Source organism: Megalopta genalis, chromosome 5 (assembly GCF_051020955.1).
Source record: "Megalopta genalis isolate 19385.01 chromosome 5, iyMegGena1_principal, whole genome shotgun sequence".
In the NCBI taxonomy this organism is placed as follows: Eukaryota; Metazoa; Arthropoda; class Insecta; order Hymenoptera; family Halictidae; genus Megalopta; species Megalopta genalis.
In genome coordinates this window covers 31,077,864-31,103,975 of record NC_135017.1, presented here as the reverse complement: position 1 = coordinate 31,103,975, position 26,112 = coordinate 31,077,864, and the positions used below count along the sequence as shown (strand labels likewise).

Genomic DNA, 26,112 nt, shown 5'->3' with positions numbered 1-26,112 from the left:
AAACGATGTTCAACGTCAGGAAATCTATCTCTTATAGGTACTTTTAATAAATAAGATATGGTTTCTAATGACTCTGATATTAATGTGGTCTAAAATAAAATAAAAAGTTGGAAAAAGTATATAAAGCGTTATTCAATGTTAAACACTACTATCTCATTAAGAAAATGTGTATTACTTGCTGTTATATGCAATAGGGTTTTTCGATTTTATGGATTCATAATAAGAAAAGTGTTCTTTGAAATATCTCTGCGACTTGTCAAATCAGGTTAATCTAACTTGGTTAATCAGAATAATAACATATTTAATTCTCTATCCAATATGGTCCTCCAGATTTCAACATTAATTTAAAAATTACATTGATTTTTTAACAGTTAAAACAAAATCTGTTTTTAATAATAAAATGAAATCAATTTTTCAATAATTACCTCGGGGTCCTGGTTCTCCTTTCTGTCCGGGTAGACCACTTAATCCTGGTAATCCATTATCTCCTTTTTTACCTTCAAAACCTGGCGGGCCCATTATTCCTTCGGGACCTGGTAAACCGTCTTTACCTGGTGAACCAGGTATCCCGTCAGGACCCGTGTCACCCTTTTCACCAATCGGGCCAGGAGGCCCGTAGGGGCCCTGATTTCCTTTATGACCTGGTAGACCAGGCAAGCCCTGCTCTCCCTTTTGTCCAGGTATCCCGGGTATTCCTTCTCGTCCATGCTTTCCAGGTAGTCCTGGTAAACCTTTCTCACCCTTAATAGTTACTCCAGGGAGACCTGATGGTCCAACCAGTCCCTCATCCCCTAAAATAATTCATCAAATACGTATAAATAACGTAATTGTTATTCGATAAGTTTGGTTATGTTAACAACATTGCGTATAGTAAAACACTAAAGCATCTATACCTTTTACACCCATAGCTCCTGGTATTCCAGGATTTCCGATTGGACCTGGTGGGCCTCTGTCTCCTTTCTCACCGTCGTATCCAGCCAAACCTTCCAATCCTTGATCACCCTTCTCTCCGTGGAAACCTTGTCGACCAGGAATACCGGGTTCACCTTTTTCACCTTTAACTTGAATTGTTGGCCCAGGTGGTCCACGATCACCTTTCTCTCCGATAATACCAGGCGATCCAGGGAATCCAGTAGGACCTTAATGTGGAAACGTTTTGTCAGGGAACTAATTTTTGGTGTCATCGGTGTAGTGATATTGTTCAATTTCCTATTATTACCTGAAAGACCGCGATCTCCTTTTACGCCGTTGAGACCCGGTTGACCGGTAGCTCCCATTTCACCGTCTAATCCTGGGAAACCACGGGGACCAGGCAAACCGATATCACCTGGTTCACCGGGTAATCCATCGATGCCGGGCGTTCCTGGTTCACCTGGCGGGCCATACGGTCCCTGTTATAGAGAGTAAAGTCAAGTGAAGACAGTGTATTTCCGAAAACGTATAACTTTAATTCATCGAACATACTTGATCTCCTTTCACGCCGGGATATCCTCTAACACCGGTGTCTCCTTTCTCACCCGTCAGTCCAGGTAAACCATCACGACCTGGTACGCCAGCATCACCTTTCGGACCAGGCGCGCCATCACGTCCAAGACCAGGTATTCCAGCTTCTCCCTTGATACCATCTATACCATCCCTTCCTGGAGCTCCTGGAGGTCCACGAATTCCTGGCATTCCCGGTTCACCTTTTTGTCCTTTTTCTGACACCAGTCCAGGTTCTCCTTTACGGCCCTAGTAAAGACAAATTCACTATCCAATCATCTAATAAATAACGAATGTGCAGAATACAACAAAGCCTTGGCACATAAAAATATGCTTGTTTGAAGTAAGTAATAATAACACGAAATACGTACTGGGAATCCCACTGGACCTAGATCACCTTTAGGTCCGTCGAATCCAACGGGGCCTGGCGCACCAGGATTCCCGGTAGGACCTGCATCTCCTTTGTTTCCAGGTTGTCCCGTGCGACCTGGTTTTCCATCTAAGCCACGCAATCCAGGGAAACCTGGTGAACCTTTCTCTCCACGCTCACCCTTCATGCCGATTAAACCTGCTATTCCAGCTCGACCAGGCGAACCAGGTAGACCCCGTCGTCCAGGATATCCCTTCTGCCCGTCAATACCTGGTTCACCTCGGTCCCCTTTCGTGCCTGGAAAACCTGGTAGACCTGGTCTACCCGGTTCTCCTGTCAATCCTGGTTCACCTGTAGACAAGAAATTTTATATGAGTTTCTTGATTAACATACAAGTATAATCTTTTGTTTAATTACAGGAACAGATGCATGTACCTTTATTGCCATCAATGCCAGGAGTTCCTGCTACACCAGGAGGACCTGGAGGACCAATTGGACCTGTGTCTCCTTTTTCTCCTGGCGCACCAGGTAAACCACTTATTCCCGGAATTCCAAGGTCACCCTTTTCTCCAGCAAATCCTGGTAAACCTGGGAAACCAACAGGACCATCTTTTCCTGGTGGACCTGGAAGACCTTTCTCTCCTTTTTCGCCAGATGGTCCGGTCAAACCGCGAGCGCCTTTCATTGATATTCCAGATTCACCCTTCTCTCCTTTCGGAGCTGGAGCACCTGGGAATCCTCTTGGTCCTTCGCGACCAGGTTCACCAGGAAAGCCCATCGGTCCTATGTTACCCTTTTCTCCACGAGGACCAGGCAATCCTCGTGCTCCAACTGGCCCGGGCCCACCAATTGCACCTGGCGGTCCAGCAGGCCCCTAATTTCATTAAAATTTATAATTACTCTTTACGTTATGTTTAGTAGAACTTACTTCACAAAACACAGAAGTCAATGCTTAGAAGATAGGTAGTTTCGTAGCGCCGCATAACAATAAATTATCTACTAACCGCAAAACCTTGTAAGCCTTTATCACCCTTGAATCCTTCTCTCCCAGGTAATCCAGGTGCTCCTTTTTCTCCTGGAAATCCTCTGTTACCTTTTAAACCCTCCGTAATGTTAAACGGTGGACAGTCACCTATTGAAAACAAAAATTACGATATATTTTTGGTACATGGCGAAAGTATTGCGAAAAATAAATGAATTACTACCTACCGGGTTCGCCTCTGTCCCCGTCAAAACCAGGTTCACCTTTGTCACCACGCTGACCAGGCCAACCAGGTTCTCCGGGTTCTCCTTTTATACTCAGACCACTTTCTCCTTTACGACCTGGAACACCTGGCCTGCCAGGGACACCTTCTTGTCCAGGAAAACCGCGATCACCCTGAAAGTAATCGAAACAGAGTTATGCACCTAGGATCTGTAAAGTGGTCGCTAAGATGAAATTGTCATCACTTACAGCGGCACCCTTAAGTCCCGGGAATCCTTCCAATCCAATCGCACCTTTCTCTCCGATCGGACCTTGTGGACCCTGCGGTCCCATTCGGCCTGGTTCACCCCGTACGCCTTTATCACCCTTTTCTAACTTTATCATGTCCCACGATATTGTTGCTGGTGTGCCAGATTCTCCTTGAGGTCCTGGTGCGCCGGGAATACCGTCATTTCCCTAATAAAACAGGAACCACGTTTAAATTGTGCTAATCTGTTGACGGCTAAACTGATTTTATATTGATGACCGCAAATTTCAACGATGTGTTGCATTTTTCTACTTTGTTGGCGTTCTTGCATAACTATACAAACTCTTGTTTTTTTTGTTTTCACCAAGAGTGGGTAATGACATAGTTGCCTGAAAAGTACATTTAAAAATTTGTTGTCAAATATTGACCTGACGAGAGGTAAGTTGACGCAATAAAACTTTTATTTTAGGGATAAAATATATTAACGTCTTTCAATTATTTTTTAAAATTTTATTAATAGACTAATGATTTGTACCTCTTATTTGTAGTAGTCCGAAAACTAGAGTGCTATAAGTATCCGACAGGGTACACATTTACAAAAGAAGAATAGAAGGAAAAAGTTTGCAATGAGTTTGGAATATTTAAAGAAGATGTTAGGAAACGATATGCCGAAAATTACAAAAGACATGTAAACCTGAAAACTCAGTGAGATCGGGTAGAAAAAGGAAAACGACTGGTTGTGAAGATCGGTTAATCACTAAAGAAATAAAAAAAAATCCGTTCATTACTGCACAATAAATCGAAGGAAATTTTTGTCGATCATGCAAATCAAATCTCACATTCATGAAAGCGATATTTATGGACGGATATCGAGAAAAAGACCATACATTCCAAAAGTGAATGCACTAAAATGTCTAAATTTTATTAAAGGACATTACAATAACCTGATTTCTTTTTAAAAAACCGACAATTTGGAGCGATGAATCGAAATTCGAATTGAATTCAAATAAAAGGAAAAAATATGTATGGAGAAGAAAAGGCGACGCTTTCAAACAGACATTAGTAATACCCACTTGACAACACGATGGTGGGAATACATATAATGATATTGGTTTGTTTTAATGACACCCAAGTAGGTAATTTAGTTAATTATTGATGGAAGACTGACACTGCTGTGCTAAATATATTGAATTATTAAATGAAAATTTATTTTAGTCAATTGAAAAATTTAGAGTCGACAGGTCCTGCGTGTTTCAACATGATAATGATTCGAAACACACAGCAAAAATAGTTAAAAGATTTTCTTATGAAATCCTATAAACCATCTATGGAATGCACTAAAGCGAAATCAATGATATACAAAATCGGACTTTATTACAGCCATAAAAAGCAAATGGAATGAAATTATGGCAATTATTTTTGAAGAATTAACGAACAGTATGTTCCGTCGCTTACTAGAGGATATTAAAAAGCCCCAAAGGTTATCAAACCTCTTATTAATTCTTGTGAAATTTATTATTTTTTATGTTGTATCTCATAGAAATATTCATCGTTAACTTCATTTCCATTATGGAAATTATTAATTCATTTGAAATTTATTATTTTTTATGCTGTATCTCATAGAAATATTCACCCTATTATGGTGAAATATAAAAATTCATTATTTTTTACTTTTGTTATGTTTATTCATTATGCATCGTCTCTATTATTGTCCTGACGATGAAATAAATGTTTTTGTTTCTCAGCTTAAATTTCCTCAAAAGCGCAAGCGCCAATTTAAATAACGACGCGATTATATTTCAGTAATACAATAAATCATTCTTGTAAACATGCAATGACGTAGTAATGTGTATTTATGTTACATATTTCAGTAAAATTTCTATTCGATGATGTTCAATTGTGATCAGCATTCTAAAAGGTTAGTATCGCGAGCACTGACTTTCTAAGTTAGTGTGTTGAAAATGTAGACCACCATACCGGTTGTCCTGGTGGACCAATGGATCCTGGTAATCCATCGGCACCAGGTTCTCCAGGAAAACCTCGTTCTCCAGGTGGTCCTCGAGGCCCAGTAATTCCAGGGCTACCGTCTAAACCGCGATCTCCTTTAGGTCCTCGCAAGCCAGGCAGACAATCTATACAGCGCCCTCCTAGTTCTCCTTTTTCACCAGTAGATCCTGGAGCACCCGGAATACCATCTCTTCCAGAATTTCCTGGTTCTCCCGGTAAACCAGATTCACCCGGCAATCCTGGAATTCCATCTAAGGAATCTCCTGGGAATCCTCTTGGTCCAACGTAACCACGTTCGCCCTTCTGTCCTTTTTCTCCATTTAAACCAGGTGCGCCGTCCATTCCTTTCGGACCCTTCATGAAGAATAGACAATAGTAAGATTCGATATTAGAAGCCTGTGTAACTTAACAAAAATATATTTTATTAGTTTATCAAATTTTATACGTACCGCTATCGATAATCCTTTTTCTCCGGGTAAACCTCGTGATCCTGGAGGACCTTGTGGACCATCAAAACCCCGAAGTCCGGTTGGTCCTGGAAATCCTGTGATACCGGGTTCCCCTTTCGCTCCCTTATCTCCTGGCAAACCTTCAGGACCAGGAATGCCTTGTGAACCGGGGCCTCCTGCTGAACCCACTGGCCCTCTCGGTCCTGGATCTCCTGGATATCCATCAGTACCTCGTGGCCCAGTTGGACCTGGGAACCCTTGGGGCCCTTTCGGCCCTGGCGGACCTGGTGTGCCTTTCCCGCCCTAATAATTAAAGAGAATTAAACTCACTTTATTATTTAAAAGTTGGAAGAATAACATTAAGGAATCAACTATTCAGATCGTGGAATTAAAATTCGTTCCGAACTAATAAAATAACGTGAAACAGTCCTCAGAAAATATATTTTTAAACAAATTTCAATGGACACGAGACTTATCAGAAGGTTGTAGCAGGAGCGTGTTAAAGACATTTGTAAATAATACTTACTCCTGGTGGGCCAGGAGGTCCTCGCAATCCTGGAACACCCATGGAGCCTTCACGTCCTGACTCTCCTTTCTTACCGGGATGTCCGGGCAATCCATCTAAACCATCGTAACCTCGATCACCTTTGCGACCAGGTGGACCTGGAGGCCCAGAGAAACCATCTCTGCCCTAGTTAGAACAACAGTTCATTGTTATGTACATGATATGGCATTTCCAAATGATTTGTAAGTGTAATCAATTTTGTTAAACTTACTCGTATACCCGGGGCACCTGGCAAACCTTTCTCTCCTTTTCCACCAGAACTGCCAGTTAGACCATGATCGCCACGTAAACCTGGTTCACCTTTTACTCCATCATATCCCATGTCGCCCTATATTGTAGAATAAGTAAATGAATTCCATCATGGAAAAACATACTATGCTACATTCGATTGTTTAAATACCTTATCTCCTTTTTCTCCAGGCTCACCCGGAGGTCCTGTGATTTCTGTCACCCCCACGAAAGGTAATTCGGGAGCAGGTGTACCTTGAGGTCCTTGTTCACCCTTCTGACCTTTATCACCTTTCGCACCCTCGAATCGTAATCCCATGTTTCCTTTCTCTCCTTTAGGACCTAGTGGTCCAGATTGTCCCTATATAACAATACAATTAAACAATATTTCTATTTCTATAAATATATATATATATATACAGGGTGTCCCACAATTATTTTAACAGCCGAAAATGAGGGGTAGCTGAGGTCATTTGAAGTAACTTTTTCCTTTGCGAAAATGCAATCCGCGGCTTCGTTTTCCTTTGCGAAGTTCGAGAGCCCGCAACACGAGGCTTCGACAGATGGTCGGGACGGACTCGAGCCGCGTTCGAAGTATTGAACAAATCACGAAGCGAGAACTTCCCGGATTTTTTTTTTACTACGTAACAGTGATATTTTTAAGAAAAACGCAGTTCACTTTTACTTTAGAATGTCTGAAGAATATTTACTAATTTTTCGGACCCGAAATAATAAGTAATTTAACCGTGACGGCCGTTTTAATTTTCTAGTGTGCATGACACCTCTTGTGTAACAAATGAAATTTTTAAGCAAGGTGTACAGTGAAAATTAACAAAGTACGTAAATGATATTTTACGTAAATGATATTTTATTTAAATAATTCCGTGTCCGAACACAGTTCAACGAATGATTCGCAAAGCTAATTTAATAAATAATAATCGTGTTAGAGAAATATGAAGAATATTATCAATAAGAAACTCACCCATTCAGTTGTAAAATCCACTTCATGTATCCGACGGCAACGAACAGAAGGATGTCTTCGGGCAGGCAATTTCAACGTTTACTTTCACTGCACTATCACTAAACACTGATCACTTATCAATAATATTTATGGACGAACTTTCCTGGGTTAATATGTATAGCTCTGAAAAGAGCCGATTTTTTTATGCGACGCGTTCGAAGTTCTCACTGTTAACGACACGTATGTACCGCGTTGTCGAGATGAACTGCAGAAGACTGGCACGATGGCCAACAGTGTTTCGTTTTCCTACGAGTGAATTTCAACTGTTTCCCATCGAACGCGAACATTGTCAACCATCGTGCTAGTCTTCCGCAGTTCATCTCGTCAACGCGGTATGTGTTCTTAACGATATGAATTTCGAACGCCTCGCATAAAACAATCGGCTCTTTTCAGGGCCATACATATTAACCCAGGAAAGTTGGTCCATAAATATTATTGATAAGTGATCAGTGTTTAGTGATAATGCAGTGAAAGTAAACGTTGAAATTGCCTGCCTGGAGATATCCTTCTGTTCGTCGCCGTCGGATACAGATCAGCTGTGCAGTTCATCATACATTGTACGAGGTCAATGCACTATCCTCCTGCACACATTTCCGTGCATGAAGTGGATTTACAACTAAATGGGTGAGTTTCTTATTGATAATATTCTTCATATTTCTCTAACAAACATATCCCTTACGTCCTTTCGGACACGGAATTATTTAAATTAAAATATCATTTACGTACTTTGTTAATCTTCACTGTACACCTTGCTTAAAAATTTCACATGTTACACACGAGGTGTCATGCACACTAGAAAATTAAAACGGCCGTCACGGTTAAATTACTTATTATTTCGGGTCCGAAAAATTAGTAAATATTCTTCAGACGTTCTAAAGTAAAAGTGAACTGCGTTTTTCTTAAAAATATCACTGTTACGTAGTAAAAAAAAATCCGGAAGTTCTCGCTTCGTGATTTGTTCAATACTTCGAATGCGGCTCGGGTCCGTCCCGACCATCTGTCAAAGCCTCGTGCTGCGGACTCTCTCACGGACTCTCTCTCTCTCTCGCACCGTCACCTCTCATTGGCCAGTGTTTTTCGTTAATAACTCGCAAACGAAGCCGCGGATTGCATTTTCGCAAAGGAAAAAGTTACTTCAAATGACCTCAGCTACCCCTCATTTTCGGCTGTTAAAATAATTGTGGGACACCCTGTATATATATATAAGTCTAACTTGATTATGAGAAACGTAAACCGGACAAAAATGTCTTCCCTCTTTCAATAATTTTAATAAGTTGTACGTAATTTAAAATTATTCTCAAATCCTTCTCATGTCTTTAGACTATTTTTAATTTGGTTATTTTTGCCGAAACTGCACGAAATCCGTAGTCTACTTATTATCAGTCTTCTTACTACTGCATTTATAACAAAAGCGAATGGATCAAATGTAGAACAATAAAAACTTTTGAAGAATCCAATGGTGTTATTGCATTACTTGCAAATTAATAAAATGATTAAGAAAATAAATAAATTCGTACGTATATCTTGTATTTTTTAATTAATGCAGATAATTTTTTTTTTTATAAAAATCCGCAATCTACTTATTATACTTCATGGACGTTATAAACTTTGTTTCTTGAGAGAAAAGATCTAAGGAGCAGTGTCTATTATAATAGCAGTTAGTCTTTATCACGTCACAACATTTTAACAACGATATGCCAGTCAATCTCAATATTCTTGTACAAAAAGAATGAAAATGACTGTAATTGCAACATTTCGTTGTTTGTTCATTCCAATAAATAATCTTAAAGCAATATAATGTGGTAATTATTTGCCGGTATTAATTTTTAATAAGAATATTTTTTATTTGTATAAAAATTTGCAGTCTAATGATAAGAAACAAGTGGTATGAAGCATATTTACTCTATAATCTGTCGTTTGTTTTTAGAAAAATGGCTGTGCGTAGGCTGCCATGAACATTACATTTTTATACAAGTCGGTCTATGTAACCCAAACACCATTAGTGCAAATTTTATAAACACAGTACTAGGATTACGTTATTGTAGAGCCATTTGTATTCTTGTATTATGTTGCACGACTCGTTCGATTTCTTGCATTTTCATTGTATTATTTTCGGAAATGCTGTGTGAGAATGACGATACTTACGTAAGGGCCACGATCACCCTTTGGCCCAGTGAACCCACGGTCTCCTTGCGGTCCTGGTGGTCCAGGAGGACCTCTCACACCATCGATACCCGGTTCACCTTTTTGACCAACAGGAAACGACCCTGCAAATGCCGATTGTCCTTTCTCTCCTTTAAGGCCAGGAGGACCTTTAAAACCACGGGGACCTTGTTCTCCGTGAACACCGGCATGACCGGGTTCACCCTGTAAATAAAACAACTTATATAAATACTGATACATAGAGATCTAAATTGTTATTTTGAGGTACCTTTAATAGGACACCTAAATAACAGAAATTGCAAATCCCCTTTGAACAAACGCACGTTTACTGAATAATGTTATTTACGTTGATGAAATAGCCCACCTAATTGTAAAATATACTCGGATAAGTTCTAACGTAAGCACAATCGCCGCGGAAAGTATGTTGATACTGTTTTTATCGGAAATAACTTTTTAAAAATTGGACCACGTGACTTGAACATTTTGAGATGTTAGTCACTAGTTTACTAAGCAACGAGTGAAAAGAATTTTGCAACAATTACAATTAGCTGGAATTATAAAAAAGGTCAAAAATGATGTTTTCTCAATTTCTTCATCGGAGCCTTTAATGAAAATTTAAGCACTGCGTTCTCTAGATCTTGGTATCTTATACATGCTGAAAATTTCGTCGAAATCGATTAATTTTGTTCTGAGCTACAGCCATTGAGATATAAAACACTCCAGATTTCCTATAGTTATTAACGATGACCGATTTTGACGAAAACGCGTTATTTAAATTGTCACGGTGGTCAGAGATAAAAAGAAATTGAGAAAAAATCCTCTTTTAATGTTATTATAATTCTAACCAATCGCAAATTTTTATAAAACTTTTTTATTCATTGTGTTTTTTTAGTAAACTAGTCAGTCTAATATTTTATAAAAATTCAAAACACGTAGTTCAATTTTAAAGACGTTACTTCGTTCGAAAAGATGTTAACCTACTTTCTGCGGCGAGTGTATATTTTATGAAACAGCTTTATAGTGCAAGAATTTAATGTAAGATATAAATCCGTTGGTTCTTCGTTTCGTCGTACTTGTTCCCCGAAAAGTATTATCAGATCACAAGATATACATATATGAATAAGAAGAAATATTTTCCTATCACTGGTACGTTATCCGGATGCGGTGTTTTTTTCAAATTCTATATTACACGATTACATGAAGCATTAGTTATCGTTAATTTACGTACGTCAGTTCCATTGCATCCATCACGTCCGGGAAAACCAGGAGCTCCTGGCGGACCTTGAACTCCAGGAACACCGTTTATGCCAGGAAATCCAGGTATACCCATTTTTCCCTACGGGGAAACAATAGAATTAGAACAACTACGAATAGCAATTTCCATACGTTCCTTTCCGACGGCACAATGATACGTACTCTGTCACCCTTCAACCCACGTGATCCCTGAGGTCCAGGATCACCTTTTTCCCCTTTTGGACCTAGGAGACCTTCTGTTCCAGGAAATCCTCTCTGACCTTTGGGACCTTGTGGCCCCATTATACCTGGTGGACCCTGTGCACATCAATCATGTTGGATTATTATTTTATATCACGATGTCTATTTCATTAATTCTATAAGGAAACATGTGCTATTAACCACGTTATTAACCAGGTTCATTTAGACCGTGAGTATAAACATTGTTGCTTGACTACCTAGCTACTGACAGTTTACCTCTTGCCCGATCATGTCGTGTCAGTCTCGTAATGAGAATTTAGAATGTTACCCACTAAATGTGGATATTGTCCACACACACATTTCTTTAAATCGCAATCGAATTTTACATTCTATTATTAGTATCTAAACTTCAAAGTAAAGGTTAGCATATTTTTAAAAACTATTATTAGTATTAGTAAACTATTATTATTTTTAAAAACTATTAAACTATTATTAGGATCTAAACTTCAAAGTAAAGGTTAGCATAAATATAAATAGATATAAGTGTAATATAAAATGTAACGAAATAAATATAAATTTTGTAGAAATTGTGTAGGAATTTATTGGAGACAAGCAAGTGCTAATCAGCTGTAATAGAAATCGTAAGGCATTAATTGTAACTTCTTCATGTTTCGTTAAGGCCTGTAGGAAACGTAACGTGTCCAGGAGAACTTTATTAAATACATTGACAAATATTGATGAATAAATTGATAAATGATCCTAACCATACTCTGTTTTAGTTATGTCCAAAAAGGTCTACCGTTTGAGCTTTGATTATAATAATTATGTTATCGCGAGAAGTATGATTGTATTTAATTAAACCGAATGGAGAAATAAATTAAAAGCAAAGCGTATTCACTCGTTTACATAACGGTAAACATTAATTTTTATTTCTTCATTTCTTTTTCTTCCAAGAACTAACTTGATTATTATCTCTCTCATGGAGAGACCATTAATATTACGTAATATCTTTATGGAATGAGAAATATACAGAATAGTTTCAGCATTCCTTTTAACTATGGCCCATCAAACTGAAAAATCTGACAAAATGCTGCAGTTACTATTGTGATAATATATTATTACTACAAAAATATTGTACGTGTGCGCTTTCATCTTTTATAAAAACTCTTTATTTTTCGGGGACTTTCATTTTTTACAACTAGGATTATCAACTTAAAAGTTGAAGAAAATATTCAAAACATTATATCAACAACTATAATACGTCACATTTTTTCGAAATTTATGCTAGGATTTAAATAAGGAACTTTTTTCTCGATCGAGAACTAAACACGACAGAGGGTTATATTAGGTCTACCGGAAAGTTCTGTCCGTTTAAGAAATGAAAGGAAATAATAGATTTTTCGTAAATTTAGTAATATTTATTGTACAATATAATTTCCGTCGTTACTTATGACCTCTTGCCAGCGTGATGGCAATTTGTGAGCAACATTTTTCAAAAATATATGTTTCACATGAATATGTGCATATCTATTGAAATTTGCAATGACATTATCAGACAGAACTTTCCGGTAGACCTAATAATTTTGCAAAAACGTTATCTTTCTACGATCTATCGAATGATACATCAGCCATTTAAATCGACTTGACCTCCTTAACCGACTATACCCTTTAACCGTGCATCACTGTATTAGATTTCGTCAATTATGTACACTGGTCTACGAAAGTATTTAAAAGATGATATATTCATTGTAATTCGAGATAAACGCCTACGTTAAAACCAATAACAGATCATGGATCACAAAAGTATCCACAATGGAAGGTTCAGTAGGATGTCGATTCACCTTTTACCTTTAATACTTTTCGAAAACGATTATACATTGAATTGGCATGACGTAAACTTTGATGTAGCATTTACATCGATAAATTGCCATGTATCACGAATTTTCTTCTTTAGTTCTTCTTTCGATGTAACTTAATCTTCTATCCACATTACCCCATCGGTGCTCGATGGGATATAGGTCAGGACTTTGTTGTCGATGTGATAATGTACGTGGGGTATTATACAGCGTGATCCATTTAAACCGATCCAATCAAATATCTTCGAAATCATCGACGATATTAAAAAATGTTCCAAATGAAAGGATGGTTTTAGGGGGCATGTAATCCGATATTAATAAGATTTTTTTTAGGTGCATGTGTCGAGGACATAGAAGGTCAACTTTATTTTTTTTAAATGAAATTATATACTTTTTATTATACTAGCCGATTCAGCTTTTCGGTCTCATAAAAATACTAAGGCATTTATTGCGAAATATCATTGTTTTAGAAGTAATAGTAATAGTAATTTTAGTAATGTATAGTGATAGCAGTCGTCTACCTAAAGTTGGTGTTCAAAAATACAACCTTCAGCCTAAATACAAGGATTTACTCGGTCTCTAAAAAATATAAAAATTCAAATATCTTCTAAACCAATGATTTTTAGTATTTTTATAAAGAGAAAGACGAGCTGAATCGACTAGTATAATAAAAAGTATATGATTTTATTTTAAAAAATGAAGTTAATCTTCATATGTCCTTGACGCATTCACCAAGATAAATCTTATTAATATCAGTTGACCTGCTCCCTAAAATCATTTAAATTTCGTTTAAAATATTTTTTATTATCATCGGCGGTTTCGAAGATATTTAAATGGATCACCCTGTATAATAGCCATTCTTTAACGACTTTTGCCGAATGCCTTGGGGCGTTGTCCCGTTGGAAGCAGCAATTTTCTGACAAATTTAGTTTACTTACACTGTCTTTCAAATTGTTCTTCAAAATTGCTAAATATTTAGTTTTACCCAAAATTCCGTCGATGAAAACGAGACTTCCTACGCCACTTGCTGTTATGCAGTCTCATACTATCACCTATCCACCACCATGTTTTGATTTTGTTCTACAAAATCTTTATTTATTCTTTTATCTCTTTGCTTTCATTTATTGAATGATTTATCAATCAATTCAATATCAATTTATTCTCTTTCTTTCGCAATGATTCCCTCATTCTTGTACTTTCTTATGATTATACTAAACCGTATGTATGCTGCTGCCTATCAATTCTGCAATTTCTTTTACAGTTTTTCCTTTTTGGTACCATTTTACTATTAATTCTCTTTCTGCGATACACGTTTCTGATTTCTTCTAATCTATTGGGTTGGCAACTAAGTAATTGCCGATTTCAGTTATAGATGTCTCTCACTCCCATTTTTATGATATCCGTAAATGTTATATTATAAAATTATTATTATTATTATGTTATTTTTTATTATCCGTGAATGTTAGCAACTGGACAAATTGAATGCAGCGGTCAAGAAAAAGCGACCAGAATTGGTCAATCGTAAAGGTGTCATTTTCCACCAGGACAATGCTAGGCCACACACGTCTTTGACCACTCGGCAAAAATTGATGGATATTGGTTGAGAATTGATGTTACACCCACCATATAGCCCTGATCTCGCGCCATCGGATTACCACTTATTTCGATCCCTGGACAACTCCCTTCGTGGTAAAACTTTTAATGTGATGACGACCCTGTAAAATCTTACTTAACTCAGTTTTTGGCCGAAAAGGATCAGACTTTCTACGAGCGTGGAATTTTCAAGTTGTCAGAGAGATGGCAAAAGGTCATCGAACAAAATGGAAATTACATTACAGATTAAACTTCATTCCAAGTAAAAAAAAATTTTTTTTTTCATTGAACAAATCGGCAATTACTTAGTTGCCAACCCAATATTTCATGAGCATTTGATCTACAAGAAATTACAACAGAAATTCTGCACCGGATTTCATTCAGACCAGGTGCCTGTGAACTGAACAAACATTGTTTAAGGTCTATAATCGATCGAAACATAGTACGAAAGTTACACTCAGATTTTCAATACTTTTTTAACCCATGATTTACTGCTATATAGTTCTAATAAACACATCTCCTCGGACGTGTGTTAATTGAACTCAATAAAAATATACATTCCTCTGACATGTATGTACCCGGTGCATCGTACATGTGAAAATTTCAAAATATCTATTATCTATATCTAAATACCGATCATGTATATATTGTGTTCATTTCTACTATAAACAGTGTGACAATTAAGTTTTAAGACCAATAAAACACGATAGTAACAAAATCTCGTGTTGTTTTATTCAAAATAATCTCCTCTTGATTCGATACACTTGTTGCAGCGATTCGAAATTCAAATGCACGATTCAGCTCATTTTGTGGTATTGCCTTTAATTCCGATGTTGAAGCTGTTTGGATGGTCGGAATATCTTCGAAATAGCATCCCGTTAACATTAATTTCAATTTTGGAAATAAAGAGAAGCTGCACGGGTTCAAATCAGGTGAATATGGCGAATGATTGAGCACACAGACTTGATTTCTGACCAAAAATTGACGAATAATGAGTGACTTGTAAGATGGCGCGTTATCGTGCAACGGTGTCCAACTGTCTGGATCTTGATAATCGGAACGGATACGACGTAATCAATCGAAGAATTGCGGTCATTTGCAATAAGATTACGTATTTTTTCGATCATTTCAAGTTTGCGAATTGAAATTAGCCTTCCCGAATGTTAGTCATTTCTTGACGATTTCCTACCATCCAAAAGTCGTTTATGCCACACGAAAACATTTGATCGACTTAAACAAGCATCGTCATATCCTTGCTGCATTAATCCGGATGTTCCTGATGCGCTTTTACCATGTCTTGCGTTCAATTTAATAACCGCTTTTTGTTCCATGGTACAATTTCTACATCGATTAAGATTTGGTCAGGAAGAACTGTCATAACTTCGTCATTTGTCATTCGATTGGCATAAACTTAGGTGCGTTAGACAGATAAATGATTGACCTTTCTAAGGATGCTAATGCTCGACAGATGTCGCCATTACTTGTTGAGATATAATGTCAGTCGGAAAAATTAATTGTCACACCGTATGAATATATCATCTTTTAAATACTTTCGTGGTCCAGTGTCCACGATTAACCTTTTAGATACGGCTGAATTCTGCGCGAGGCTATTTCTCTGGACGGCAGAATCTGAAATGTACTGTACAAAGTCTGATACTGTATATTCTGTCTATATATCGTTAAGACTGTTCTAAATCGATGCGAAGACAAAAGAAGTGTGAAATAATGCATATGAAGACGATTATTTGATTCAAACAATGAGCGAGTGAGCTACTAGAGTAAGCCACTATAGTGGCGCATCGTTCAAAGAGATGACTTCCGCGAAAGCCACTATAGTGGCGCGTCGTTCTGAAAGATGGTATCCGCGGAAGCCACTATAGTGGCGCGTCGTTCTGAAAGATGACATCCGCGGAAGCCATTATAGTGGCGTAATCTTAATAAAAGATTAAGTATGAGTTTTTTCTTTTGCCGTATTTCCAGCAACGTGTGACGTTCGCAACTCACAATCGGTTACGATTGCCTTTGCAAAAATGTAATAAGTTGGTACTCACTCGGGAACCTTTCTCTGCGAAACATTTCGGTACGCAGCATGCTGACCCCGTACAATTCTGCGGAGCACGTCCTGGAATTGGTATGGCCGAATAACTGCTCGGATAATTGTCCGAACTTCCAGCCGCTCCATATCCTCCTTGACTTTGTGAGTATCCTGTATTACCAGTCGATCCACGACCGTATGAACTCCCATGGCTGTAAGGGTTCGCAGATCCACGATTATCCACAGGTGGTCTATCATATCTGTCGTCGTATTCACGACGTCTTCCCTGATAATCACCACCAGCTGCTGGATTGTAAGGATCCGGAGCACCTCGATCTTGTCCCTCGTTGTAGCCTCCATTTCTGTCGGCTTCGTAGAAAAAGATGATTATTCATAGTACTGGACGATTGTCTCTCAGCTAGGAAACGAAAATGGACAACTTGAAAACAGATGATAAATCGTGAAAACGAGCCGCGAGACTCGATTAATCGTATCTCTTCTTTCCAAATTGTCCATTTTCGTTCCCCAGCTAAGGAAGAATATGAGAGAAATTACTGTGTAATTCGAATAAAATTCAATCGGTTTGAATCAATACGTTAAGTAGTTACAAATGATAAAAGTACAGTAAATTTTCTCCGATTGTCCCTCAGCTTGGAAACAAAAATGGACAAGTTGGGAAAAGGAGGTACGATTATTCGAGCATTGCGACTCGTTTCTATAATTGTTGACAATCGATGTCTATAAAAACGAGCCGCGAGGCTCAAATAATCGTATCTCATCTTCCCATATAGTCCACTTTTTTTTGCAAGCTGAGGGAGAATTGAAGAAAATTTACTGCAATGTCCTGTATAAATCATATTTTATCAAGTATAGTGGCGCCTAGAACTATTCGGATTAAGCAGAATCACATGAACGTTCGGATAATAGAACAGTTACTAGCTTACAGTGTCGAATTTCACCTTTAGCGATGTATTAAGTATATCGCTTTGCATATTGGTTACTCTAATTTGAGCTGATTACTTGTTGAATGTATTTGGACAATAGAAAAATCTTAAAATAATAAAATTGTATATACAGTGTCCCAGAATTTCTGTCACACGAGGACGAGGCACCATGATTGGTCTCGCTCTCCGATTGGTCCGTGTTTTTCATGAATAACTCGTTAACGAAACCACGAAGAAGAATTTCGCAAAGGAAAAAGTTACTTCAATTCCCCAACGGGAATTCTGAAAAACTCAATATGAAACAATTTAACTATCTTTCTGAACTATTTATCTTTGAATTGTTTCTCTCTCTCTCTCTCTCTCTCTCTCTCTCTCTCTCTCTCTCTCTCTCTAAGCTATTTATAGAAATTTTAAATGAAATAAAGATCATTGGAATCGAAAATACATTTTATTCTTTAAAGATCATTATAGTTTGACTTTCAAAGTAATCCATAACAGAAACAACAGAAATTTTATGTCAATATATATATAATATACATATAATATATATAATATAATATAATATAACAATATAATTATATTAATATTAATATTATATTATTATATTAATATTAATTATATATACAATTATATATAATTGTATTGCACACTGTTAGCTGAAATGTGTTATATTGTTATTGTATAATCGATGTTCGCTAGCCGATGCATCGTATCGTCGTTTGTAAATTGTTATCTGTATGATGTCTTCATTATCGTTTGCATTCGATCTTCGCTGTTCAATGTACCATGTTTGTACTATTTATTGTTGTCATTGTTTCCAATTAACACTAGGATAGCGTAACTCGGGTCCATTTGGATTCAGGGTTGAAAAATTGTGATTTGAATATCAAGTTTCCGTTGAACTAATTTAAACTTTCACGTAGTTTATTAAGGTCTGTAGAAAACTAATGTGTCTGGAAGGAGTACCTTAAATGATATGTTGACAAAAATTTAGTAATAAAATTATAAATGATCCTGAGCATAGTGAGTACTATTTTTGTCGAAACGGTTCGCTGTTCGAGTGTTAAAAAATTGTTGGCAAAGAAAATTTAGTCTTCGCATTAGTCGTTCATGGAAACTTTCGTCTTTAAATTATAGGTAAAGTAAATTTTATGTACTCACGAATCACTGTTTCGTGATTCGTTAAATTTTATAGAATACCATAAACTTGCGCGCGCACATAACTGGTTGTGTTATCGATTAATAGCAAACTATTACACAATGGTGCAAAGGCAAAAGATAAACGGTCCCATTAATTAACAGCCACTAGTTGTGTCCGTAAATCTCGCAATATTGCAGAACAGCTATTACAGTACAAAGAAGATGAACGCTTTCCTTTGGTAATATATAATTACTGATATCATAAATCTTATAATGGTCTGCGGTCAGATGAAAATCTCATTAAATCATTCTATTTTGCTGCGTGCATGCACTTCACGCAGACTGAATTTATTTCCGGGAATATTGTTCAAAAGATCAACATTTTTATTCCGTGCACACGAGACTCTTAAAACTTTCTTAGGAAATATTTGCCGCAATCTGTTAAATAAAACTCAAATCTAAATAATAAGTAATATCAAAAGTAAATTAATTTTTACACCAATCTATTGTTACTATAGCTATCATCTATTACTACTGAATGTTCTGAGTTCTTTTTGACAGATAATACTAAAATTTTTATTAGCGCAAACGTTAGCATAGTGAAAATCCAGGATACTTTCTGAGGCAATTGTATTTTCCAAGATAATTGTAGCCAGTATTGTTTCTTGGCGTTTCTTTGCATTTGACAAATTCAACTGAGGACGTTATCAAATGATATACAGTGATGAGCAAAAATGCCCACATACCTTTTAAAATGATATAAATCTTTCTTAAAACTAGTATAAGTGACTTGAATTATTTTGTAAATGTTAAACGGACTAGTTCATTATACAATGACTAAATACATTTTTATAGTGCTATTACTTGGAATAAAAGAAATGTCAAGAAACTCATGTTTTTTGTACTTTTTTATCTGAGCATATAACGAAAATTAAAAATTTTATTTGGTACTCGGTAATCTATATACATGCTGAAAATTCCATTGAAATAGGTCGACGCAACTGAGACATGTAAAAATGACTTATTTTTGGTCAAAATTCGCGAAACACTGCGATTTTCATGATCTTTAATTGTTCACAGCTTATGCCTCAGGTAAAAACGTGAAGAAACGAGAGTTATTTTACATTGTTTTTGTTCCAAGTAATAGCAAAATTAAAAACTCTAACATTTACAAAAATAATTCAAGTCGTTTAGACCAGTTTAAAAAAAATTATATCGTCTTAAAAGATGTATGAACACTCTTGCTTGTCACTGTATGTGCCTGCAGTTTATGATATTGTTCTTCAAAGTGAGAATGAAAAATCTAAAAATTCTCTACATTACGTTCATACATTTAATGTTATTTACATCACGTTAGAATCCTCGTCAAATATGTACAATGAGCTTTCATCAAGTTTAACTCAAAGTTAAAAATCAATTTTTTCATTTCCATGATTATATGTATTTACGTAATTGCAATGTATAGGGTAGCGGAGCCGGTTGCTGTGGGGTGACCAATTGCTGTGCCTTCGGCTTGTTTTCGGACATAATTAAACTGTATATTTATTGAGTAAGACATTTAAAATGTTTTTATTAAAAAGTAAACAAAATAAAAGAATAAAAAAAATTAGTATATCGTATTTGATAAATATGAAGTTAATTATGTTCGAAAACAAGCCAAAGGTGTAGAAAGTATCAGAACATTCTTTCAAACGGAATAACTTTTTTATAGTTGGGCTAAGCGGTCTAAACCTTTTAATAACTAATACTAAATACTAGACCATGGCTAAAAAATTGTTTTCTAAAATTACAATTAGTTCTCTTGATAAACAATTTCTTTATTTGGGCCCATAACGAAATTTTAAAAAATGCATTTTGAAGATCAGGTAACTTATACACATACTGAAAATTTCCTTGAAATCAATCGACGTATAGACAAACTACAGCCATTGAAATTACCTACTATTGGTTTGAATTCGTGAAAAACAGCCATTTTTGAGGTCTTTAATTGCTTACGGTCAACCGATTTCTATAAAATTTTGAGCATGCATATAAGTTACTGAGATTTTTAAAATGCATTAAGTTACTCCGTGTTGTAAAAGGTGCACAAATACTTTCTACACCCATTGTGTGTGTGTGTGTGTGTGTGTGTGTGTGTGTGTGTGTGTGTGTGTGTGTGTGTGTGTGTGTGTGTGTGTGTGTGTGTGTGTGCATCTGTGTGTTGAATTTTGTTATGATAACTCTCTTAGACAATTTAATCATCGCCAGAATATTTAACAGATAAGAATTCCATTTACCATCATCATACGGATATCCTCCAGGCCGATAATCGCGACCATCGGGTGTTCTGTCATAACCGTCATCGTCGGTTCGATCGTCGTCATAGTTGTCTACGTATGGCTTATCTTCTTCAGAACCTGAAAACCAAGGCACATAGAAAGTGTTGCAATCTGCATTGTTCAGAATTGTTACAAATACTATTATTTATCGGAAAGCAATTTCCAAGGAAGTAAAACCAAAGAGCGATTTATACACATTTCGGGAGGACAACTTTTAAGTGCTTTCATTCAACCATTTTATGAAAATATTTTTATAAAGCTTCGAAAATTCTAAAAAATTGTATAGTACAGCCAACCGGTTTGAATTTTCCACTGAATATAAATTTTTTTATGTGATATAAATAAAGACTTACTTTGTAACAATAATATAAATTCGTTTATCTAGAAATCCAGAATATCTTGGAAACTACAAAAGATAGTGAAAAATGTTTTAACAAAAGTTGTTTGGATGAAAGAGTGAATAACAAGATTTAAATAGTTTTCTTCTGATGGGGATGTTGGTCTTTATTATTTTTTTTTTTTTATTTTTTTTCGTGTAGAGTGTGTTATAATACAATTTAAAGCGAATCTAATGAGGTGCAATCGAAGTAATTTCGGTCAACAGAAACGTGGAAAATCGCTGTTTAATCGAGTCATCATATACCGCACTCCTCTGGTCAGTTACACTCTGCATAATTAGTGATTGTGACTGCCTATTTGTATTTATAACGACGGAGGGCACGTAAAAGGAATTAATGATTAACAACAGTACTCGTGTAGGTAATTCTGAACAAATGTCACTTATTTCTCACATTTGCGAAATGCATCGAAACGTTTATAAACATACAGACAGTCACTAAACACACAGAATGTGTGTAACCTTGATTAATCCTCGCAGGGCGCTGGCTATGTCAACCTACAATATTTATTTATTAATATTTAAATCGTTCACTTAATCACTCAATTTTCGGTAATTAAATAAAATAAATTGCTGTTACATTAGGAACGACAAGAAGGTTAATAAGTCTGGTAAGAATATCTTCAAAAATATGTTCTGAAAAATTGCTGAATTAAATTCAGTATTGTTATAAACATCGACAATATCGTACAGTTGTGAAAATGGTTCGCAGTTCGAGAGTTAAACAACGATTTCTCACGTTTCTGTTGACAGAAACGACTTCGATTGCACCTTATTGAATTTGTTTCAAATTGCACGATAATGCATTGTACACGAAAATACAGCATTCTATTTTAAAAGCTATCGTGACTAAATCTCGTTTTGCCCCCTTCCACATCAAATAACTTTTGTTGGAACATTTTTTCACTATCTTTTGTAATTTCCGAGATATTCTGCATTTCTTGATAAAAATGACTCCCTGAATACAGAGTGTTACAATAATGTTGGAATCAAACGAGATGCGTAATTCCTTAGTTAATTTGAATATTTTGAATTTAATCAAATTCTCAGCTACTTCGTTAATGAAATACAGTGGCCGAAGTAATGATTGCGTTATTAATATATGAATTTTTGTTATTAGAATTTTTATTAATATGATTGTTATAACAATATTACAAATTTGGAAATTTTGTGCAAACTAAATAGAAGTTTATTTAATAATTTTGTATTTGTATTTAAAAAATTATCATAGGTCCAATTAAAAATTTATTAATTACGAAGGAAACTCTGTTAATATTTAGTTGATCCTCCATTGTTATTATGGTCACAATATCTTTTGTGGTATCAAGTATGTCAATTTTTCCAGCATCTCTGACCCGATCTGAGACCACGCCTCATGTGTGCCATTTTTTAATTTATTAATAGTTGAGTATTGTTTACCATTGCTGTAAACTTTTCTCTCTAACGTGCCTCATAGGTTTTCAATACATTATTTAACTAATTATATGTTTCACTAAATGCATTGTAACGAATCACCTACTAATAACAAAAAATAATAATGATACGTACAACACGCTGCTATATCACAAAAATGAAATGAACCTATCATTATTTCGGCCACTGCATTAACAATAAACACAGACCAATTGCCATTGCCGTGTTAAGTTCGCCATCTCATCAAAATTCGTAGACCTTACCTTACTCGCTCTCTAATTGGTCAGTATTTTTCATCAATAACTTGTTAACATAGCCGTGAAGAACAAATTTTTATCAAATTCAACTTTTTGTTACAGTTGTGTGCATAATTATCGACTTATCGAATTACACATATCTAAACAAAAACCAAAAAAAAAAACTATATTTGTAAAAATTATGTTACTTCCTGAGATCATTTGAAGTAACTTTTTCCTTAACGATAATGTAATACGAAATTTTTTTTATTTACGAGTTATTAACGAAAAACACTGACCAATGAGAAGCGAGATCAGCTGGCGCGAGAAGGCCGAGCTAATGAGCGGAATTGGGTTTCGGCTGCCTTGGGCCAGACAAGCTTGCGTCTCATTGGTCAGTGATTTTTCGTTAATAACTCGCAAACAAAGCCGCGAATTGCATTTTCGATAAGGGAAAAGTTACTTCAAATAATCTCAGGAACCTCACATTTCACGGAAGTAACATAATTTTGAGACAGCCTGTATATTAGAAATAATTGAAAATAGAAATACATAAATATGATATATCGTTCAGTTTTTGCTTCAGTTTCACTAAAAATGTAGAAGTTACTTTGAGTCTATAATTATTCACACCATTGAATTGTGAAGAACAACGTTTTTAACGAATTTGTTATGTTCATGAAAACAAGTACCGCTATGGTTACCTTCGTTATTCGTAAGGAAATGTTTCCATCGTTGTGAAGGATTGTAGTCGTCATCGCTGTTTTTCGGTTTTCCTATATCACCTCGCCCCAATGGCACCACGGGTTGTGGATTGCTCGACCATTGCTAAAATAAATACAACGAAAGTAGTAATTGTTCCAGATGCTGGTCGAATGAAATAAAAAACATAGTAAAGTCTCAGTAACTCCAAATATTCTGTCAATTTAATAATTATTTCTCACAGACAACTTAGAAACAGGAATCGACGACAACAATCATTTTTGAAATCTGAAAGAATTGCTTAAAAAAAACGCACGATTAAAAGATTTCGATTTTTGATTAACCAAAAATTTTTATCGTTGCCAATAATCATTTATTGATATCGGATAGTCTGTTTCGGTCACTTATAATTAAACCGTAGATCTTTATGCAAATTCTCACTTTCATGTATCATCATTTGGCGGCGGTTCGAGTGTGGAAAAGGAAAGGGGAGACGTTTCGTCCGGGGCCCCCTAGAGGACTCATCGGTAAGGCTATCCTAGCGGGCCCTTGCCTTAGACGTAAGGGTAGGACGAAGTCTCGGTGTATATATACGGATCGAGGCGGATCGGATACTAGCGGGAAGAGGAGCCCTCTGCTGGCAGGTCTGGAGGTAGCCGCCACATACCCCCCTGCCAGTGATAACGATATCTAAGATGGGGGTCCTCTCCATGCTAGATGTTTGCTATACCTCGTGGGCATCGACGCGGTCGTAAGGATGAGCCTGCGTAGCTCTGCTCGACTTGACCGCGTTTAATGCCCGAGGTAGTGCAAACATTACCTGATCCTGATCACGTCGGGGTCACCAGTTTGGCGGCGGTTCGAGTGTGGAAAAGAAAAGGGGAGACGTTTCGTCCGGGGCCTGCTAGAGGACTTGGGAGCCTTGCTTTAGACGTAAGGGTAGGACGAAGTCTCGGTGTATATATACGGATCGAGGCGGATCGGTTACTATCGGTTACTCTGCTGGCAGGTCTGGAGGTAGCCGCCACAATCAGAAAAAATTCCTTCGTCAACAAAAAGATTACTCATTGTAAAAATAAAATAAAAATGCAACGAGATCATGTTAATGTATACGTTTTGCTGTAATTCAAATATGCATAAAGATCCGCAGTCTATTTACAATAATTTTTAGAAGGGGAATTTTTTCGAGTTATTTGTAATAGTTATCTGTGAGGGAAATTTCGTTTTGCTCGCACATAATAATTATTTTAACAGACATTTTAACTTTAACTTTGTGGATTTTTAATGTGGATTCGGCTGTGCTCGAAAGTGCACATTATGTACATTAAAGTGCTCACAATTTCTAAGTGTATGTACTCCCATCGAAAAATAACACTAAATATCTGTTCAACTAATAATTTTTCGACATAGATAGGTGCATACTTTTTTATAAAAAATGTCAAGCTGTATCATGTAGTGTTTAAAGAAGATGATTCTCATTGAAAAAGTTAATATGAACTTGATATCTCCGAAACTTCTCCAGCTGCAATAAAATTATTACCGCCATGTTATAGATTTCCCTGACCTGATAAACTTTTGTTAACGAAGTTTTTGCATATCTACAAAAATAACAGAGATTTTTAGGACGTCTCTTTTATCTGAGACAGCCTGTACATTAGGATCGATTTCTTAGAAACCAATATCTGTAGAAGATTATTTACGAAGATTGTAATACAATGGTTTCATAGAATACAAGAATATAGAATAGAAGAAAGAATAAAATATATATAATATATATAGAATATATATATAATAATATAATATAATATATATATATATATTATTATATATATTCTATATATATTATATATATTTTATTCTTTCTTCTTATATTCTTTCTTTCTCTCTCTCTCTCTCTCTCTCTCTCTCTCTCTCTATATATATATATATATATATATATATATATATATATATATATATATATATAATATAATATAATAATAGATAATATATAATATATATAGAATAGAATATAGAATAGAAAGAACATAGAATACAATGCTTATATCCGACACAATCAATAAAACAACTGTTTCTTTTAGAAATAATAAAAATTAGCTAGCCAACTACTACGAAAATTAATTCAATATAATTAAATAAACTATGTATCATGAATAGAATAGAAAATTTGTATTTTCCTAATATTAGTTTGTTATTAGTTAGTTATTTAGTGTACAATTTATATAAGAGTGACTATCTACATATTATCAAATTGATACGAATCCGTGCAATAAATAGATAGAGTTTCATGTTTCTGTTCCGCCTCGAA

The 26,112-nt window shown here is 35.9% G+C and overlaps 1 protein-coding gene across 1 annotated transcript in view; it reads right to left on the bottom strand.

The window, feature by feature from the left end:
- Col4a1 (Collagen type IV alpha 1) overlaps positions 1-26,112 on the bottom strand; it is a 69,736-nt gene that overhangs the window by 10,941 nt on the left and 32,683 nt on the right. The window contains exons 3-22 of the mRNA XM_033475493.2: positions 23,807-23,930; positions 21,015-21,134; positions 16,671-17,023; positions 11,153-11,287; positions 10,965-11,072; positions 9,719-9,940; positions 6,725-6,913; positions 6,536-6,652; positions 6,286-6,450; positions 5,760-6,062; positions 5,281-5,664; positions 3,306-3,512; positions 3,062-3,230; positions 2,857-2,984; positions 2,288-2,726; positions 1,854-2,203; positions 1,465-1,731; positions 1,220-1,391; positions 894-1,139; positions 426-791 (exon numbers count right to left, since the gene is read on the bottom strand). Of these exons, the coding sequence (XP_033331384.2) occupies positions 426-791; positions 894-1,139; positions 1,220-1,391; positions 1,465-1,731; positions 1,854-2,203; positions 2,288-2,726; positions 2,857-2,984; positions 3,062-3,230; positions 3,306-3,512; positions 5,281-5,664; positions 5,760-6,062; positions 6,286-6,450; positions 6,536-6,652; positions 6,725-6,913; positions 9,719-9,940; positions 10,965-11,072; positions 11,153-11,287; positions 16,671-17,023; positions 21,015-21,134; positions 23,807-23,930 (4,564 nt within the window). The remainder of the gene's footprint in view (positions 1-425; positions 792-893; positions 1,140-1,219; positions 1,392-1,464; positions 1,732-1,853; positions 2,204-2,287; positions 2,727-2,856; positions 2,985-3,061; positions 3,231-3,305; positions 3,513-5,280; positions 5,665-5,759; positions 6,063-6,285; positions 6,451-6,535; positions 6,653-6,724; positions 6,914-9,718; positions 9,941-10,964; positions 11,073-11,152; positions 11,288-16,670; positions 17,024-21,014; positions 21,135-23,806; positions 23,931-26,112) is intronic.